The sequence below is a fragment of the Oncorhynchus gorbuscha genome, linkage group LG04 (assembly GCF_021184085.1).
Source record: "Oncorhynchus gorbuscha isolate QuinsamMale2020 ecotype Even-year linkage group LG04, OgorEven_v1.0, whole genome shotgun sequence".
Lineage (NCBI taxonomy): Eukaryota > Metazoa > Chordata > Actinopteri > Salmoniformes > Salmonidae > Oncorhynchus > Oncorhynchus gorbuscha.
In genome coordinates, this window is record NC_060176.1 from 48,809,489 (window position 1) to 48,831,868 (window position 22,380).

Below are 22,380 nucleotides of genomic sequence, written 5' to 3' on the forward strand. Positions count from 1 at the left end.
TTCCGCTTTCAGCCGGCCCAGAGTCCCTTCCCTTCCCCCGCTCCCTCCCCACTGTTAGCAGTTGATGTTACTCTTCAACAACACAGGCCCCAAAGCAAATCAGGGAGAGGGAAATAGGTTTATTCAAAGAGAACAAATCATGCGGGGAGGTAGATGTACATTCTCCCCTGTCCTCAGTGATTCTCCTCAGTGATTCTCTCCACAGAACAAAGGGGCAGGATTTAGTTTTATAACCCAGCACTAGCCTGTGGTTGACCAATTAGAATTCCTTACAAAAAAACTGGACCATTGGCCTAATAACAAGTATCCTATTTCATGTTCAATGTATAAACAATTTGGACCAATGAGAACTTGCCATGCAGCTATGAGTCCTGGACTGAAATTCCTCCCATGTCTCTGACCCATTGATATTATAGAAAAACCACTATTTCCATTGACCATTACTACTCTACTGATTTTTATTGATATCGATAATTACCATAAGTAGCCTACACTACAGCAATGTGACGTTTGAAATGAAATAAGTCTGCTACTATGCCCAATTGCTAAAGTGACAATTGATGGCTACAACAAGTAGTAGTAGTTTTAATGGTAATATAAAAGCGTAAAAGTGCACATTAAATGGTATGAACATAGCGTTCTATTTATCATGATCGTGATCATTCAGTCAATATATCGCAGAGCTCTACTCTATTCCCTATTATACTTATATTTAAAAACTATACCATTACAAACCAGTCAACGTACGAATTATTATCACAGTTCTACAAAAATGCCAAATTAGAAACCCAAATTAGTGCACAATCACATCCATCATCCCACTAACGAACATTACGCCTGCCTGCCACCACTATAGATCAATCAAAACGTAAAAGCAACGTCAGCCAAACATTAGAGCCGGTTTACACAGCACGTTTTTGCTTCTCCAGGCCGGTAAAACCACTAACCCATACCATTACTGCACCAGACCTTACACGAAGGCCATGTCTCTTCAGCCTTGCTAATTCAATGTTCCCTGCCGTAACTTCTTTGGGATAGGGGGCAGCATTTTCACTTTTGGATGAATAGCGTGCCCAGAGTAAACTGCCAGTTTACAGTCCCAGATGCTAATATATGCATATTATTATTAGTATTAGATAGAAAACACTCTGACGTTTCTAAAACTGTTTGAATTATGTCTGTGAGTATAACAGAACTCATATGGCAGGCAAAAACCTGAGAAAAAAATCCAAACAGGAAGTGGAAAAGCTGAGGTTTGTAGTTTTTGAACTCAGCCCCTATTGCACTTCCTAAGACTTCCACTAGATGTCAACTGTCTTTAGAACGTTGTTTCAAGCTTCTACTGTGAAGTGGGACCGGATGAGAGCTCTTTGAGTCAGTGGTCTGGCATAGTCATGCGCTGGTCACGCACATTTCACATGAGAGCGACCTCCGTTCCATTGCTTTTCTACAGACAATAGAATTCTTTATTGAACATTTATGATAAAAACATCCTAAAGATTGATTCTATACTTAGTTTGACAAGTTTCTTCGACCTGTAATATAACTTTTTGAACTTTTTGGACCTGAATGCGCTTTTGGATTTGTTTACCAAACGCCCTAACAAAATTAACTATTTGGACATACATTATGGACATTATCGAACAAAACAAACATTTATTGTGAAACTGCGATTCCTGGGAGTACATTCTGATGAAGATCATCAAAGGTAAGTGAATATTTATAATGCTATTTTTGACTAATGTTGACTGCGCAACATGGCAGATATTTATTTTGGCTGGTTTGGGCTCTGAGTGCCGTACTCAGATTCTGCTTTTTCCATAAAGTTTTAAAAAATCTGACACAGCGGTTGCATTGAGGAGAAGCGTATCTAAAGTTCCATGCATAACACTTGAATTTTAATCAACATTTATAATGAGTATTTCTGTGAATTCATGTGGCTCTCTGCAAAATCACCGCATGTTTTAGAACTACTGAACGTAATGCGCCAATGTAAAATGAGATTTTGTGATATAAATATGCACTTTATCGAACAAAACATACATATATTGTGTAACATGAAGTCCTATGAGTGTCATCCGATGAAGATCAACAAAGGTTAGTGATTCATTTTATCTCTATTTGTTCTTTTTGTGACTCCTCGCTTTGGCTGGAAAAATGGCTGGGTTTTTTTGTGGCTTGGTGGTGACCTAACATAATAGTTTGTGGAGCTTTCGCTGTAAAGCATTTTTGAAAACAGACACTTTGGCTGGATTAACGAGTATTTTATCTTTAAAATGGTGCCTCATACTTGTATGTTTGAGAAATTTGATTTATGAGATTTATGTTGATTTGTATTTGGCGCCCTGCAATTTCATTGGCTGTTGGCGAGGGGTTCCGCAAGACAGGGTAATTGTCCGTGAGTGCTACTTCTGGGTTCCCAACAGCCTCTACCCCGGCTGCAGCAGGAAACAGCTCAATAAGGGTGGACTACTAGAGAAGAGCTGGGACGTGTGTCTGTGTGTATGGGCCCTGCACTGTGCCCGCTATGCCCTGGCCAAATGCCTAACATGCCCCAGCATTAATCATGACTTACCCCCCCATGCAATATTCACCTGACTAAGCGCGCCGGGCCAGAGGTTGTCAGAGCTGTGTGAGTGATTTGATTTAGGATGTTTTTTTTCACTCACTCTTTTTTTCGCTGAGCACCATGCAGTGCTGAGAGATTGATGTGTTGGCCCAGGGGACCTGTGGAATAATGGAGCTGGTAGAGGAAGGCGAGTCCTGAGAGGACCAGCAGTACTGGAGTGCAGTAGGCTTGGGTTTAGGGCCCTGGGGTTAGGGTATAAGACAGGGGGCTGGTGTATAGGTTTGGAGTCGGTTTGGTGCAGGGACTGGGACTGGGACTAAGGCAGGAGTTATCAGAACCTCCTACTCAGTGCAGCATCATTTGTAATTTTAACACTAATAGTGCTAGGGGCTAGGGTTAGTGTTGGGAATGGGGCTAGACTTATAAGTGCAGCTACACTCAGCGCAGCACCATTTGCAATTTGTACACTGCTCCCCAGACGTCCCTGGCACTGTGGGCAGGAGGCTGCCGTCCAAAAGCAAACAAGGTGGGCCACACTGAGCCCACTGAGGAGTCTGGAGTCCTTAGATAAACTCTGGAGTGTGGTTGGAAAGCTTTTCAGAGCAGAAAATAGACAATTTAGATTAGCTCTGGACACACTCTGAGGCAATGGATTTACACCAGTCAATTTCCACCTAGTCATAGCTAAATAGAGATTTTAGATGGACATTTCAGTGAGAAAATGTCTACAAAGTCTAGCCTGTTCCTCATATGACTCCGTGTTTGCTAGATTCAGTTTAGACTGTAATACTTCATTGACTTCCTCTGAGGAAATGATCTGCACAGTCTTGTGTAACATAAATACAGAACATTAGATAATATAACACAATGTCGTTACTATATCCTTCTTGTTTTTTTATCCTGAGTTAACAGTTGCTATTCTCCTCCTACTCATACGACAACACAGAAACAGGTAGGGAGACAGTGAGAGCCGAGTGCCACTGCCAGCCAAACACTCATCTCCTCTCTTCTTCTCTTTGATGCAGGAGCAAAAGACAATTAGCCCCAGCAGCATACTCATCATGCATATGTGTTTGTGTTACCGGCAGCCCACTAATTGGTCCGTCAACTTCTATTAGCACTGCAACTACTCTGCACATCGCTGTCTCTGTCTGTCTCTTTATCTCTCCTCAGTGAGTCTAGATCACCCTGCAGAGTTCAGTACAGATACCTCAGCTGGACTGTGTTCATTAGGGCATACCGTCACAAAACGTTTTGCACGGAAAACAAAAACAAGTGTTTCTGGTTCAGATAGTTTTTTTTACTAAGAGAAAAAATATAAAATATGCACATCCTACGTATCAGGTGCAAGACAGAAGAACATATCAAAGACAAAAGGAATGTCCGCAGCTCTGGTTAGTCCCTCATGGTGATTTTTGGACCTACAGTAATGAACATGACCCTGGCTCCAGCGCAATTCATCCTTTCATTCCCAACTCTGTTAACAATACCTGAATCACAGGGGTCAAGTCCCTCTTATCAAAGCACCCCTTACAGCCATCAACCAATGACATAACACGTTTTATGTTTTACATGCCCCCAGCCGAAAGTTTTTTTTTGTTAATTTATTTGCATTGTTTGTAACTTATTTTTGTACTTACTTTTTTTCATAATGTTGCCACTACCGTCTCTTTTGACCGAAAACAACTTCTGGACATCAGCACTGCGATTACTCACCACGGACTTGCAGAATCCTTTTTTCCTTTCACGACTCTGAATGCGAAGGATAGCCTGTCGTCAGGAACAGGCCCCGATACAAGTGATCTGCATGAATAGGAGGCGGAGAAAGAGAAGCCGAAGGGTGGGCTGCCTTCTGAGAATTCGTAGGCGATAGAATAAACCACCACTTCCTTCCATTCTGCAACCAAACGTGCAATCATTGGAGAATAAAATCAACGAGTTACGCGGAGGATTAAACTACCAATGTGACATTAAAAACTGTAACATCTTATGCTTCATGGAGTCGAGGCTGAACGACGACAATATCAACATACAGTTGGCTGGTTATTCAATGTATCGGCAGGATAGAACAGCGGTGTCTGGTAAGACAAGGGGCGGTGGACTATGTATTTTCATAAATAACAGCTTGTGCACGATATCTAAGGAAGACTCGAGTTACTGCTTGCCTGAGGTAGAATATCTTATGATAAACTGTAGACCACACTACCAACCGAGAGAGTTTTCATCTGTATTCTTTGTAGCTGTTTACATACCACCACAGTCAGAGGCTGGCACTAAGACAGCATTGAATGAGCTCTATTCCGCCATAAGCAAACAAGAAAACTCTCACTCAGAGACGGCACTCCTAGTAGCCGGGGACTTTAATGCAGGGAAACTTAAATCCGTTTTACCAAATTCTTATCAGCATGTTAAATGTGCAACCAGAGGGAAAATAACTCTAGACCATCTATACTCCACACACAGAGACGGATACAAAGCTCTCCCTCGCCCTCCATTTGGCAAATCTGACCATAATTCTATCCTCCTGATTCCTGCTTACAAACAAAAATGAAAGCAGGAAGCACCAGTGACTAGCTCAATAAAAAAGTGGTCAGATGAAGCAGATGCTAAGCTACAGGACTGTTTTGCTAGCACAGACTGGAACATGTTCCGGGATTCCTCCGATGGCATTGAGGAGTACACCACATCAGTCATTGGCTTCACCAATAAGTGCATCAATAATGTCGTCCCCACAGTGACCGTATGTACATACCCCAACCAAAAGCCATGGATTACAGGCAGAATCCGCACTGAGCTAAAGGCTAGAGCTGCCGCTTTCAAGGAGCAGGACTCTAACCATGAAGCTTATAAGAAATCCTGCTATGCCCTCCGACAAATCATCAAACAGGCAAAGTCTCAACACAGGACTAAAATCGAATCGCACTACACCGTCTCTGACGCTCGTCGGATGTGGCAGGGCTTGCAAACCATTACAGACTACAAAGGGAAGCACCGCCAAGAACTGCCCAGTGACACAAGCTTACCAGACGAGCTAAACTTATTCTATGCTTGCTTCGAGGCAAATAACACTGAAACATGCATGAGAGCACCAGCAGTTCTGGAAGACTATGTGATCACGCTCTCCGCAGCCAGTGTGAGTAAGACCTTTAAGTAGGTCAACATTCAGAAGGCCGCAGGGCCAGACGGATTACCAGGACATGTACTGAGAGCATGCGCTGACCAACTGGCAAGTGTCTTCACTGACATTTTCAACCTCTCCCTGTCCGAGTCTGTAATACCAACATGTTTTAAGCAGACCACCATAGTGCCTGTGCCCAAGAACACTAAGCTAACCTGCCTAAATGACTACCGACACATAGCACTCACTTCTGTAGCCATGAAGTGCTTTGAAAGGATGGTCATGGCTCACATCAACACCATCATCACAGAAACCCTAGACCCACTCCAATTTGCATACTACCCCAACAGATCCACAGATGATGCAATCTCTATTGCACTCCACACTGCCCTTTCCCACCTGGACAAAAGGAATACCTATGTGAGAATACTATTCATTGACTACAGCTCAGCGTTCAACACTATAGTGCCCACAAAGCTCATCAATAAGCTAAGGACCCTGGAACTAAACACCTTCCTCTGCAACTGGATACTGGACTTCCAGACGGGCCGTCCCCAGGTGGTAAGGGTAGGTAACAAAACATTCGCCACGCTGATCCTCAACACAGAGTCGTGCTAGTCCCCTCCTGTACTCCCTGTTCACTCATAACTGCACGGCAAGGCACGACCCAATCACCATCATTAAATTTGCAGATGACACACCAGTGGTAGGCCTGATCACCGACAACGACAAGACAGCCTATAGGGAGGAGGTCAGAAACCTGGCCGTGTGGTGCCCGGACAACAACCTCTCCCTCAACATGGTCAAGACAAAGGAGATGATTATGGACAACAGGAAAAAGAGGACTGAGCACGCCCCCAGTATCATCAATGGGGCTGCAGTGGAGCAGGTTGAGAGCTTCAAGTTCCTTGGTGTCCACTTCACCAACAAACTAACATGGTCCAAGCACACCAAGACAGTCGTGAAGAGGGCACGACAAAACCTATTCCCCCTCAGGAGACTAAAAGGTTTTGGCATGGGTCCTCAGATCCTCAAAAGGTTCTACAGCTGCACCATAGAGAACATCACTGGTTGCATCACTGCCTGGTATGGCAACTGCTCGGCCTCCAACTGCAAGGCACTACAGAGGGTAGTGTGAACGGCCCAGTACATCACTGGGGCCAAGCTTCATGCCATCCATGACCTCTATACCAGGCGGTTTCAGAGGAAGGCCCTAAAAACTGTCAAAGACTCCACCACTCTAGTCATAGACTGTTCTCTCTGCTTCCGCACGGCAAGCAGTACCGGAGCACAAAGTCCAGGTCCAAGAGGCTTCTAAACAGCTTCTACCCCCAAGCCATAAGACTCCTGAATATCTAGTCAAATGGCTACCCAGACTATTTGCATTGCCCCCCTCTCACCCCTTTACACTACTGCTACTCTCTGTTGTCATCTATGCATAGTCATTTTAATAACTCTACTACATGTACATACTACCTCAACTTACCGGTGCCCCCGCACACTGACTCTGTACCAGTACCCACCTGTATACTGTATAGTTTCTCTATTTGTTTTACTGCTGCTCTTTAATGAATTGTTACTTTTATCTCTTATTCTTATCCATATTTTTTGAAACTGCATTGTTGGTTTGGGGCTCGTAAGTAAGCATTTCACTACACCTGTTGTATTCGGCGCATGTGACTAATACAATTTGATTTGATTGGCTACATTACAGACCCAGAGACTGGTGTCGGAGTGCTCTGCACTGAGGGGTGATATGCTGTTTAAGTGGTGGGGTGGTGACGGGGGTCATTTGGCGAGAGATTGTGTGTCCTGCTGCTGTGGATGTGTAAAAGGAGGAGGAGGAGGAGGAAGAGAAGCTGGAGAAGGAGGGGAGGAGAAGCAGGAGTAGGAGCAGGAGCTGGAGGACGAGGCGGAGGAGGAAGAGGGACAGAAGCTGGAGGAGGAGGGGAGGAGAAGCAGGAGTAGGAGCAGGAGCTGGAGGACGAGGCGGAGGAGTAAGAGGGACAGAAGCTGGAGGAGGAGGGGAGGAGAAGCTGGAGTAGGAGCAGGAGCTGGAGGACGAGGCGGAGGAGGAAGAGGGACAGAAGCTGGAGGAAGAGGGGAGGAGAAGCAGGAGTAGGAGCAGGAGCTGGAGGACGAGGCGGAGAAGGAAGAGGGACAGAAGCTGGAGGAGGAGGGGAGGAGAAGCAGGAGTAGGAGCAGGAGCTGGAGGACGAGGCGGAGGAGGAAGAGGGACAGAAGCTGGAGGAGGAGGGGAGGAGAAGCAGGAGTAGGAGCAGGAGCTGGAGGACGAGGCGGAGGAGGAAGAGGGACAGAAGCTGGTGGAGGAGGGGAGGAGAAGCAGGAGTAGGAGAAGGAGCTGGAGGACGAGGCGGAGGAGGAAGAGGGACAGAAGCTGGAGGAGGAGGGGAGGAGAAGCAGGAGTAGGAGCAGGAGCTGGAGGACGAGGCGGAGGAGGAAGAGGGACAGAAATTGGAGGAGAACAGGGGAGATATTCTATCAGCTTGGAGAAGGAAGGGGAGGATGAGACGGAGGGGACAGGATATTCAACAGAGCAGATAACCTGGGTCTTGGTCTTCATCTGCTGCATTACTTTACAACCTAACAGCCTGTACTGTTTTCCCGCCTATCAGGCTTTACAGCCTCCAGCCGCCACCGCTATCCCACTACACAGCAGCAGCGTAAGAGTGAACACAACAGTGAACTATGCCCCAGTGAACAGTTAGCCCCAGCTGATCTGACCCCCCTCCCGGCTTAGTGCTTAAAAACATACCTAGACTGCAGTGTGGACCTAATCCTGCACTCCTCCCACAGACAAACAGATAGGGTATTCAGGATACATCCGCAGGTTCATAGACTCTGACTCTGGGTCAGCACTGATGTCCAAAGGGCTTACAGTGGAGCTAAAAGGCAGAGGTTAGTTTAGATATGGCCATATGACGTTAGTGAGATCATGTTTACCACGCCAGGGAACAACACTCAAGTGTTCTACAGGAGCACCATCAAGAGCATACTGGGTGCACACTGCAGCACTTGATGCATACTGCTTGCCCTCCAGGACACAGGAAGGCCAAGAAGATAATCAGGCCAAGAAGATAATCAGGGACCTCAGCCACCCGAGCCATGGCCTGTTCTCCCTGCCTCCGTCAGTCAGATGTGGGCAGTACAGGAGCATCATGGCTAAAACTAACAGACTGGCCAATATTTTCTAGCCCCAGACCATCAGGCTGCTGAATAGCCACCTCTAGTCAGCTGCCTACTCACCCTGTCACCATCCTAACCTCCCCCCGTACTGCTCCCTCTATGGATTTTATTCCCCGCCCCCCCAATGGACAATTACCCCGCCCACATCCCAATGGACATTTATATTTATCCTTTTTACAGTATGTATATTTTTTTTTAAATCTGTTTTATTATTGTTTCATTCACACCTGCACTGTTGGAGCTCGGAGATGAAGTATTTCACAGTACACAGCAACTACATCTGTGCATGTGACTAAATTAGAATCAAAATAAAATACAAGTACATTTACATTTACATTTAAGTCATTTAGCAGACGCTCTTATCCAGAGCGACTTACAAATTGGTGCATTCACCTTATGACATCCAGGTATAAATCTAATCACTAATAGGATGCTAGGCCACGCAGCAGGCTGGAAGAGGAGAGTATGATGTATATATAGTGTGTGTGTGTGTGTGTGTGTGTGTGTGTGTGTGTGTGTGTGTGTGTGTGTGTGTGTGTGTGTGTGTGTGTGTGTGTGTGTGTGTGTGTGTGTGTGTGTGTGTGTGTGTGTGTGTGTGTGTGTGTGTGTGTGTGTGTGTGTGTGTGTGCGTGTGTGTGTGCGTAAGCGCTGGGCAGCGGGCAAGACTGTTGTTTCACTACAGTCAGCATTATCATGTGTTTTCATAACCAGTTTTGAGGTCATTGAAGATCACAATGCCCTAAGTTGTCACAATTCATCATATAACAGATATTGTCTTCCCTTGGTAGATTTTTACTGAGGTAACGCAAAAGAGGAGGCCGGGAACTGTGAACAGAACAGAATTCGAATAAATAGTTTTTGACATGCTTGCCATACGTGCCTGAGAGCAGAGAAGCTGCTTCTGCTCCAGTTGCCAGCCACGGAAGATCAGGAAGAGGATAAGAGCACACCGGGGACATCTCTTCACTGACTGACGTGAGAGCTAGTCAGGCAAACCAGGAGTAGAGAGGAAGAAGGACACGAGGTCCTAGGGTAATTGGTTCAGTTGAGTAAAAAGTCTCCCCTAAGTGCAGTCCTTCTAATATATAGGCTGGTTCAGCGAGGGGGCAGTAAAAGGCACACTAAGTCCAAATTCACATTGGGCCAAACACTGACATCAAACCCGGTGAATCTCTTACATACAAACATTATAGTTAGAGTCTTGCTCTTAGGACACATCTCAAAAAGCACCCTACTCCCTTTATAGCGAACTACTTTTGACCAGATGCACTATAAAGGGAATAGGGTGGCATTTACAACGCAGACCCATCCTCCTCTGACCCCAGGGTGTTCCTGGGAAAAATCTGTTAGCTGTATTTTACCCTCCAACATCAAGCAGCAAGCTCTCTATTCAAGTTCCCTCAATAAGCAGTATGATTAGAGGGGCTTTGGAGGCTTTTATAATGACTCTCTCTCTCTTCTCTGTGATATCAAAGCAGCTATACGGAAACCTACACACACACGTACATAAACACCATCTTTCATATCCAGATGGCTGCTTTGTTGAGGCTTCCAACCCCACTACAATTACCACGGTATGAAAGTTGTGTGTGTGTGTGTTATCGAGGAGGAAACAAACTAAGTTGCCAGTGGGGAGAAGCGAGGATGATAAACAGCCACATGGGCTATAATAGCCTCAGTTTACAATGGTGCCAAGGACATTTTCAGTAGGAGATAAAAACACAAAGGCTCTCATCAAACCCCATTCCCATCTGGAATGCTGTGTTTTATATGCATTGGATTCCAGAGATGCTTTGGAGCTGTTTTAGGAGACTCTGATAACACGGCTGGAGGGAAGGGAGAAGAGAGAGAGAGAGAGAGAGAATGAGAGAGAGAGAGAGAGAGAGAGAGAGAGAGAGAGAGAGAGAGAGAGAGAGAGAGAGAGAGAGAGAGAGAGAGAGAGAGAGAGAGAGAGAGAGAGAGAGAGAGAGAGAGAGAGAGAGAGAGAGAGAGAGAGAGAGAGAGAGAGAGAGAGAGAGACAGACAGAGAGACAGACAGAGAGAGAGAGAGAGAGAGAGAGAGAGAGAGAGAGAGAGAGAGAGAGAGAGAGAGAGAGAGAGAGAGAGAAGAGAGAGATTCTGCCACTGCATTCTCTACAGTCTACATTTGGGTTCTCCAGTCCATGCCATAGTCTAGATATATGTGTAGAGCATGTTAACTTCTAGTGATGTCACAATACCAGAATTTTGATTTCAATACCGATGCCAGATTTCTTATCATGATACTCAATACCGAAACGCATTTTAGCCAAACACAGAATAACCTTTGGGCATCTTTTTAGTTTTTTGTTGTACTTTGTGTTAAGTTCAAGCACAGATGTAATGGTAGGCCGACTCACTGTAGCAGATGGAGTGGTGGGCACTTGACATTAGACTAAAATCCTTCGAAGCATCGTTACCCATCGCTCCACAAATTTTTTATTTATTTTTTATTTCACCTTTATTTAACCAGGTAGGCTAGTTGAGAACAAGTTCTCATTTGCAACTGCGACCTGGCCAAGATAAAGCATAGCAGTGTGAACAGACAACACAGAGTTACACATGGAATAAACAATTAACAAGTCAATAACACAGTAGAAAGAAATGGGCAGTCTATATACAATGTGTGCAAAAGGCATGAGGAGGTAGGCGAATAATACAATTTTGCAGATTAACACTGGAGTGATAAATGATCAGATGGTCATGTACAGGTAGAGATATTGGTGTGCAAAAGAGCAGAAAAGTAAATAAATAAAAAACAGTATAAAAACAGTATGGGAATGAGGTAGGTGAAAATGGGTGGGCTATTTACGCAGCCCTTGCAGAGCAAGGGGAACTACTACTTCAAGGTCTCAGAGCAAGTGAGTCAGATTGAAACGCTAAACACCGCTAACTAAGCTAGCCGTTTCACATCCGTTACATATACACACACACACACACACACACACACACACACACACACACACACACACACACACACACACACACACACACACACACACACACACACACACACACACACACACACACACACACACACACACACACACACACACACACATTTATTTTTTTTTTATTTATTTTTTATTTTCACCTTTATTTAACCAGGTCAATAATAATTTTGTTAACACTGAGTTGATCAGATGGTCATACAAAAGAGCAGAAAAGTAAATAAATAAAAAACAGTATAAAAACAGTATGGGGAATGAGGTAGGTGAAAATGGGTGGGCTATTTACCAATAGACTATGTACAGCTGCAGCGATCGGTTAATAGCTGATGTTTGAAGTTGGTGAGGGAGAAAAAGTCTCCAACTTGAAACGCTATTTAGCGCGCACCGCTAACTAAGCTAGCCGTTTCACATCCGTTACATATACACACACACACACACACACACACACACATATATATATATATATATATCAGGATAAATGTGCTCATTCTGGCCATAATATTGGGTCAAATTACATCAATGTTGAAATAAGACACTGCCCCTTTAAGAGAGACTTTTTCTCTGGCTACAGTCGTCAAGATAAATGCTAGACTGCTTTTTGTAGAGCGGTATACTATCAACAGTAGCCTATCGCTAGTTTGCTACTATGTTCTCTATTGAAAGTTTACTCTTGTAAATCACTTTCTCTAAAATAAATGAACTCAGCGAATGGATTGATGAGTGCTTATTATTGCTCGTCTGGACAGCTCGTGTGTGCCATGTGAATGCATTAACTCCCTTGACTGAACGGTGCTTGAATGAACAACCAATCAGTTTTCCATGTGGAATCTCAACAATGTGGTGCTGACTGCGACACAGAACCAGCGGTTTCAGAGCATGTAGGCTAAATGTTGAACTGGAACGCCAAATGTGCTGAGAAAGTACTGGCCCAGTCGACAAATCACTAGACAGACTTGATTCTCTCAGTCAGTGTACGATGTGAGACACATTTGATACAATAACCAAATTTTAGTATCGAAACAATTTTCCAGTGGTGTAAAGTACTGAAGTAAAAATACTTTACTTACTTAAGTAGTTTTTTGGGGTATCTGTACTTTACTATTTATATATTTGACAACTTTTACTTTTACTTTACTACATTCCTAAATAAAATATGTACTTTTTACTCCATACACTTTCCCTGACACCCAAAGGTACTTGTTAAATTTTGAATGCTTATTAGCAGGACAGGAAAATGGTCTAATTCACAGGCTTATCAAGAGAACATCCCTGGTCGTCCCTACTGCCTCTGATCTGGCGGACTCACTAAACACAAATGCTCTGTTTGTAAATGATGTCTGGGTGTTGTAGTGTGCCCTAGGCTATCCTTTTCTATTAAGGTGTTGTTTACTTTTACTCAAGTATGACAATTAGGTACTTTTTCCACCACTGCAATTTTCATGTTATAGTATCGAAAAAGTACCTACGTTTTGGTACACCGTACAACACTATTAACTTCCTTATCAACAAATCTTACCAAGGAGGTATTCGGGTCAGATGAGGAAGGCTCTCACTACACAGCCTCATTATTTGCTTTAATGGCTTCCTGCCTAATCTTCTCCCTGTGCCAGACTCTGACTCAAATGGCCTAGCAGTACAGGCTGCCCCTGGCCACCAGTACTGGCCTCAGTCAGTCTGAGAGTGAAGGAACTTCCAACAGTGAGTGATTCAGGGAACATACAGAACGAGAAACAACACCAGCAACAGGACCCCCATGGAAAATAGCCTTCAGCCTGTGGCTTCATTTACATTCCAATAGAACACCACACAGCACTCAGGTCTCCCTAAAAGAGGTCTTCTGACCTCAATGGTACTTTCTCGATAACTAAGTTAAATAAAAACCGACCTGTTTGTTCTTCTTGGAGTAGGTTTTCTTCAGCAGTCTGTCGTTCATCCTCTCCTGCTCTCTCTGGGCGTGGTTGATGAAGCCGTTCTCCAGGGGGTCCAGAGAAGTGGGCATGACGTTCTCCTCCTCCTCCTCCTCCTTCTCCTTCTGTCTCTTCACCACCGTCTCCTGCTGCTTCTCCTCTCTCCACCTCTCCTTCTCCTTCTCCTTCCGCTCCTGAGACTTCAGGGCCCCAGTCTTCTTCTGGAAGAGAAGAAAAGAAAGCATATTAGAGCATATTAGCAGGATATTCATGTCTGGAAAAATAGGATGCGGGGGTTAATGTTAGCGAACAGTCACGTGCACAGCTGCACCTTTGCTGTGTCGGATTATTCAAAGCAGAAAGAAAGACTATCTACAGCAACAAAGTCAGTAGTAGACTCTCAAGACATGTTTTATTCAGTCAGCAGAAGCACAATACTACCCTCAAGTCCCTAATCATATTATGGCTCTGTCTTTGATAAGCTTATAATGATAGGAAGGAACCTTTTCTTGAAGAGAAAAAAACAGTACAGTCTGGTAAAAATGGCCCCTTTGTTAGGTTGACAGACAGCTACAGTTAGCTACTGTTACATCATGGCCAGGCTACCTCCTCTTGATGTCTAGCACTTGAGTCATCCCTGGGTAGGGCTGGGTAGTGTATACCCATAATTATTGATTAAACCAAGGAAGAGCACTGAGGGTGAGAAACCTCTCTCGCGAGGGAGCGACTTGCAAATAACCCAGAGATAACGTTGCAGCCAGGATATTGATATGGCTTCAGTTACACATCATGACATAGCTATTGGTAAACAAACTAAGTCTGAAATAACAACAAAGGAGAGTCCAACTGGCGGGGGGCGGTGACACTGACACACTGCTGCTTGAAGCAGCACACAGTGCCCTGCACGGGGCTGTAAGTTTAGATTGCGACATCTGTTCTCTGCTACATGGCTCTGCTAGGCTAGGCTACATTACAGTCACCCCTACCGTGTGGATTACTGTGGAGAGGGAGCAGCTCCGTCTGAATAATCAAATAATTGGTTTGGGGGGGGGCAGCAGATGGCTATCACATTAGCGCTAACACAACAGCACTGATACATTTACAAAGGTGCGTGAGCAAAGCTTTCCTCCAGGCCCTGTTTGTTAGCAAGGCACATCGAACACAAACACAGAGAATGGATGTAACATCTCTGGGGTGAGAGTCTCGTCTGGTCTCTCTTCTCTCCCCGAGCTACATATTGGTGCTTTAACGGGATGACAGAAGGAAAGAGGTCGCGGGGCTGAGCTGACGCGACTTTGAGAGGAGGCTTTAATATTCCTGACATCCAGCCCTGCGCGAGGCCGAACATAACAGTCCTCTTCAACCCCACTAAGGTATCACATTCATTTCCCATAAGGCCAGAGAGAAAGCCAAACTGTGCCACTTGTCACGCAATTCATTATCGTGAGAGAAATCTCTGAAGTGATTTACTGGGAAAAAGAGAGACAAACTGACAATAAAGGACATGAAAAGTGCTACCAGGTGTATTCCCTATTTAGGGGGGGCTGAACCTTCACATGCCACCCATCAATATTCATCATCTCAAAGAGGAGATTGGCAGTTCAAAGTTATTCAATTTGCATGGCAGACCCCACCTCCTGGGTTATTATTAATAGAAGCATGTCTAGTTAACACGCTAGGTGTTTGAGCTGCGGGATCAATTAGAGTTACACTCACTGATATTGTGTCTGGTGGTCCATGTGTGAATGTGTGTGAGTTTGTGTGTGTGTGTGTGTGTGTTTCATGGCAGGAAGAACACACACAACACATTCATATTCAAACGTTCACACATCACTCAGAGATGGGCGACTGGCGGACGCGGCACCACTTTTGTAGGCCAGCGGATCGATTTAACCCCAAATATATATACAGTTGAACTCTGAAGTTTACATACACTTAGGTTGGAGTCATTAAAACTCATTTTTCAACCGCTCCACAAATGTCTTGTTAACAAACTATAGTTTTGGCAAGTCGGTTAAGACATCTACTTTGTGCATGACACAAGTCATTTTTCCAACAATTGTTTACAGACAGATTATTTCACTTATAATTCACTGTATCACAATTCCAGTGGGTCAGAAGTTTACATGCACAAAGATGACTGTGCCTTTAAACAGCTTGGTAAATTCCAGAAAATGATGTCATGGCTTTAGAAGCTTCTGATAGGCTAATTGACATAATTTGAGTCAATTGGAGGTGTACCTGTGGATGTATTTCAAGGCCTACCTTTTAAACTCAGTGCCTCTTTACTTAACACCATGGGAAAATCTAAAGAAATCCGCCAAGACCTCAGAAAAAAATTGTAGACCTCCACAAGTCTGGGTCATCCATGGGAGCAATTTTCAAATGCCTGAAGGTACCACATTCATCTGTACAAACAATTGTACGCAAGTATAAACACCATGGGACCACGCTGCCGTCATATCGCTCAGGAAGGAGACACGTTCTGTCTCCTAGAGATGAACTACGTTGGTGCAAATCAATCCCAGAACAACGGCAAAGGACCTTGTGAAGATGCTGGAGGAAACAAGTACAAAAGTATCTATATCCACAGTAAAACAAGTCATATATCGACATAACTTGAAAGGCCACACAGCAAGGAAGAAACCACTGCTCCAAAACTGCCATAAAAAAAGCCAGACTACGGTTTGCAACTGCACATGGGGACAAAGATTGTACTTTTTGGAGAAATGTCCTCTGGTCTGATGAAACAAAAATAAAACTGTTTGGCCAAAATGACCACCGTTATGTTTGAAGGAAAAAGGGGGATGCTTGCAAGCCGAAGAACACCCTCCCAACTGTGAAAGATGGGGGAGGCAGCATCATGCCGTGGGGGTGCTTTGCTGCAGGAGGGACTGCAGGAGGGACTGCTGCACTTCACAATGGCATCATGAGGCAGGAAAATTATTTGATGAAATTGATGCAACATCTCAAGACATCAGTCAGGAAGTTAATGTGTGGTCGCAAATGGGTCTTCCAAATGGACAATGACCCAAAGCATACTTCCAAAGTTGTGGCAAAATGGCTTAAGGACAACAAAGTCAAGGTATTGGAGTGGCCAGCACAAAGCCTTGACCTCAATCCCATAGAAAATTTGTGGGCAGAACTGAAAAAGCATGTGCAAGCAAGGAGGCCTACAAACCTGACTCAGTTACACCAGCTCTGTCAGGAGGAAAGGGCCAAAATTCAACCAACTTATTGTGGGAGGCTTGTGGAAGGCTACCCAAAATGTTTGACCCAAGTTAAACAATTTAAAGTCAATGCTACCAAATACTAACTGAGTGTATATAAACTTCTGACCCACTGGGAATGTGATGAAAGAAATAAAAGCTGAAATAAATCATTCTCTCTACTATTATTCTGACATTACACATTCTTAAAATAAAGTGGTGATCCTAAATGACCTAAGACAGGGAATTTTTACTAGGATTAGGTGTCAGGAATTGTGAAAAACTGAGTTTAAATGTATTTGGCTTGAGTGTATGTACATTTCCGACATCAACTGTATATACTGTATATCAATGTATATACATATATACACTCACCGGACACTTTATTACACCACCATGTCCACGAAAATGGATAGCTCCTACATGCTCCTATGACGAGTGGTTGCCAATTTGTTTTACATATAGTTTTACATAAGTTGTTGTAATGTGTGTGTGCAAAGCTTTCATCGTGGCAAAGGGTGGCTACTTTGTTTCACACTTTTTTGGTTACGACATGATTGCATAGTTTTGACGTCTTCACTATTATTCTAAAATGTAAAAATAAAGAAAAACCCTGGAAGGTGTAGGTGTGTACCAGCTTTTTATTTCTAATTTGTATTTATTCAACCAGGCAAGCTCGTTAAGAACAAAAATCTTAATAAAAATGATGGGGAAGAACGACAGATTTTTACTTTGTCCGCACGGGGATTCATTCCAGAAACCTTTAGGTTACTGGCCCAACTCTCTAACCACTAGGCTTCCTGACGCCCCAACTTTGGGCTGTTACTGTATATGTCATTAGTTTTACATGTTTTACAAGTGTTTTTTTGCTTGACTGATGGAATGTTGACTTCTGGTTTGGCGAGCTAGCTAGTTAGCTGACTAATGTAAATATTCGCATTTAAAAAGATTAATCTCAGCACCGTCTGGTTTTTGATCAATGGGACCGGACTGTATTATGAAAATGGCAGAGACTGAGCTTGTGGTGAGAATGACTACTGCTCTGGACAGATGTGTGCTGGGCTTTTTTGGCACTGTAGCAGCAGCTACACGTTGGTTGTGGAGGAGTACAAATTCCAGGCTACAGAGAGGCTGAGCTGAGAATGACATCTGGGCCAGCCTGTCAACCAGCTCCATCACCATTATCTGGTATCACAGGCCACAGATCGAGAGGCCGAGGATAACATTAGAGTCGGCAACCCATCATCTAGCTCAGTTTTAGAGCCTGAGATCGCTGATCTACTGAGGGAGTCCTGCTCTCGGACCTAGGCTATGACAATGTCGTCCTGTCCTTTGTTTTGATGTGTTGAATGTGTAACCCAAGTTTGTCTGGTAGGTTAGGTCTACTGTGTAGGCCAGGACTACTAATGTTTATGTTTGTACATTTTGAAATTGTCAAATAAAACTATCTATACAGACAGTGAGTCACGTGGGCGTGGCATTTTCAATTGAACGTTAGAATGGGCAAAACGAGTGACGTAAGCAACTTTGAGCGTGTATGTCGTCGGTGCCAGGCACACCGAATCCAGTACCTCAAACAGACAAATAATGGTGCGATACAAGTGTGGTGTGCAGAACGGCATCTCTGAACTCACAACTCGTCGATCTGTCACAGATGGGCTATTGCATCAGATGACCCCACCGGGTTCCACTCCTATCAGCTAAGAACAAGAAGAAGCGGCTCCAGTGGGCACGCGGTCACCAACACTGGACAATTGAAGAGAGGAAAACATTACCTGGGACATGACAGCAAGTGCAGTTTACTTGAGTGGCCCGTGCAGTCCCCAGACCTCAAACGATAGAGCATCTTTGGGATGAGAAGGAAGGGGCTGTTCACAGCATGGATGTACCGCCGTCCAGCAACTGCATGATGCCATCGCGTCAGCATGGAGAAACATCCCTGTGATATGTTTCCTGGCAACTTGTAGAATGCCCCAAATAATTCAGGCTGTTCTGGAGGCGGGGGGCGGGGGCGACCCGGTAGTACATGGGTGTACCTAATAAACTGGCCCGGCAAGTTTATTTATATTATACAACATTTCATTCTGACCACTTGTGTGGGTGGGTATGGATGTGAATACACAGACCCACAGCAGCCCCTCATAATTGTGACCCCCAACCCCATCAAAGTTGCCCATCCCTGATATAGCTGGTTGCACTGTAACCTCCGTGAAGTCCTAAATAATATTTTCGCATGCAAGACTAAACCAGCTTTCAACCTGCAGAGCATAAACAAACACGCACCCACGCACACACGCACACACAGACACACACATAGACACACACATAGACCAAAAACCAAAACAGCAAGAAATGATGACACCATCTGGAAAGCTTTAGCTGGGAACGCCTGGAAATGAGGAGCATGTGGAGCAGATTCTGCAGGAGTGCTTGAGCGTGCCACAGGGCTGCACAGAGAACAAACACTCAACCGCAGCAGTTTACCAGGATAATGTTTTGTCACATGTACACACCCCGAGCCAGACAGGGAGGGGCAGAGAGAGTGGAGGGTAGAGAGGATCTGGACTGGATCTGGACGGGAACAGGGATCCGCTAGTCTTTACAGGCAGACATAGTAACAGGAGAGACCACTAGACTGGCCTGACACCAACACATTGCCATGGCAACGGCGAGCTTTGTTGCCAAATTGCACAGGAAGAGAGGGGAGAGTGGGGGTAAAGGCTTGTATAAAACCCACACAGTCATCCCAGGCAGCGGGAAAGTATGGTACGGCCTGCATCTGAATATGGAGCATATGGATGTGGAAGTGCACTGCAGACAGGCCCTATAGGGACGGTAGTACAGCGAGTCAGCTGCATCCCCTGGTCTGGTCGTTCCCTGCGGTGCTTTTCACCGGGCATACAAAAACCACACGGCAAAAGAGGGGAGGAGCGGCGAGCAGCAGAGATAGATAGAGAGAAGGAGATAGAGAGGGGGAAAGTGAGAGAGAGAGAGAGCAAGGCAGAGGGAACAAGAGAGAGAGGAAGAGAGAGAGAGAACAGGCAGAGGGAACAGGACAGCGAGGAAGAGGGAAAGGCAGAGCAAGCGAGAGAGAGAGAGAGAAAGAGAATGGCAGATAGAGAGAGAGCGAAGAGAGAGCGAGAGAGAGGGTTCCTTCTGGTGGTGTTGGCTAATGAACATCATCACATTTCGCCGGCACTTCTCTTTCCATCCTCAGTAATTATTTAGGAGACACAAAGAGCCCAGCTGGGGATCACTTTTACATTAGAGGCTACAGAGAGGTTACAGGGGCATCTTTAAACAATTAGATACACTATGCCAGCCACGGTGTGCTTACAGAACCACACTACTTAGGTAACAGTTATCTTGTGGTTGTTTCTAATGGCATGTGAATGTTTTTGTAGAATGATGTTGCCTGTTTCTACTCTTTTTTTTTCAGTAAGCTGTTGTTAGACGTAATAATTGTGTTTCAATTAATCCCATTGGGAGAGAGTTTGTGACAGCTTGAATACATTATCAATGCTCTGACGGTTTAAATCCATGTTACAATGTCCACTATAACAACATCACAGCCCTGATCAAAGTCCTTTGTGTGTGTGTGTGTGTGTGTGTGTGTGTGTGTGTGTGTGTGTGTGTGTGTGTGTGTGTGTGTGTGTGTGTGTGTGTGTGTGTGTGTGTGTGTGTGTGTGTGTGTGTGTGTGTGTGTGTGTGTGTGTGTGTGTGTGTGTGTGTGTGTGTGTGTGTGTAGGCAGTCAGTCAGTCAATCCCCTGAGAGTAAACTAGGGACTACTTCTGCTTGGTCCCAATGGTTTTGCTGTCACAACTCAATGATAGCACCACCTTTCTGTGCCACATTCATACGGTCGAGTAACTTCTCCCCATTACAGCTGAGCATCTTCTCACTACATTAATGGAACCGGGCTCCCAGACATTGGGGCCCGTCAGAAAGAGTACACAACGTGAAACTCCTGCCACTCCCTAATATTTATTTTTTAAACACACAATCTAAAACGACAGAAAGACTCAAACACTCCTGTCACACACACACACACAAATGTCTAAAAAACATTTTTGGTGGTGTAGAGGTGTAGAGGCGTCAATTCCGCCAGCTGCCTCACCTCCATTAAACCTGTCATCCTATGTGGTCCTCTTCCTCCCTTTGACAGGCAGCCGTCATCTCTCTCTCTTTATGGTGTAAATTACCAGCACCTGCAGCTGCTTCTGCCACCCGCTTCCCAGAAAAATACTTAGCTCTCTTCACGGCCGTTCAGGCTGTGGCATTATGCATAAATGGTGGACTGTTTCTGCACACATTAGCAGCCGGTAAATTACTGGGCCTGGTGGTGTGATTTAGATTGCATTGACTTAGCTGAGCGCCGCCTTGCTGCATTTATAGTACAACATTGTGCAGGCACTACCCCCTGATCAAATGCTGCTGTCAGTTCACACACAAGCACAGACACAGGCCATGCACACAGCCGAGCATAAAGGCACGCACACTGGCGTGCGTGCACACACACACACACACACACACAAACATACACCTTTAACTAAGTGGTAGTATACCCTTTACTTTACTCTGGCACACCGGCTATATCCCTTTCTAAAAAGCACTGACTGCATTGAGACAAACAGCTAATCAGTCTCTGAACATAACAGACCGCAGACAAAAACACACACTTCAACAGTGATCAACGTCATAATTGGCCCAACAAAAGGATCAAATAAACCAGATATGTTCACATGCCATTTTCCTTTTCATTTACTAATCACTACTCCACAGAAGAAGTTAAGAAGTCATTCTAGTGCTCTCTCTCTCTCTCTCTCTCTCTCTCTCTCTCTCTCTCTCTCTCTCTCTCTCTCTCTCTCTCTCTCTCTCTCTCTCTCTCTCTCTCTCTCTCTCTCTCTCTCTCTCTCTCTCTCTCTCTCTCTCTCTCTCTCTCTCTCCTCTCTCTCTCTCCACATCCACATCCACATCCAGATAACAGGTTATCTGTAAACCCAAGCAAATTAGCACTCTGCTCTCCAGTCTTCTCCAATCCTTTCTCGCTCTCCTTTCTCTCTGTGCCTGTCTGTTTTTATTTAGAGAGGTGTGAGCGCTGGATAGGGTCCTGGACAGACTGACACCATATGGCCTGGCTGGGTCCCGTGAAGAAGAACGAGGGGAGAAGTATGGGGGACATGGTGACAATGGGGTGGTGCAAACAACAACAAATCCCACTCTAAATCTCTTTAATGGATCTGCTCTGACAAGTTCCCAGGAAACCAGAGAGGCCTAGCAGGGGCTGCATGTGCAACATCATTGAGTGAAAGAGGAGGAGGGAGTGAATGACAGAAAGGAAGACAGAACTGGCTGACTAGTTGACGAGCTTACTGGCTTGCTGACTGGCTGGCTGCACTG

The 22,380-nt window shown here is 44.8% G+C and overlaps 1 protein-coding gene across 2 annotated transcripts in view; it reads right to left on the bottom strand.

The window, feature by feature from the left end:
* Positions 1 to 22,380, bottom strand: part of LOC124034188 (fibrosin-1-like protein) — a 437,533-nt gene that overhangs the window by 330,368 nt on the left and 84,785 nt on the right. For both annotated transcript variants that reach the window (XM_046347042.1, XM_046347043.1), the window contains exon 2: positions 13,749 to 13,991. In XM_046347042.1, the coding sequence (XP_046202998.1) occupies positions 13,749 to 13,991 (243 nt within the window). The remainder of the gene's footprint in view (positions 1 to 13,748; positions 13,992 to 22,380) is intronic.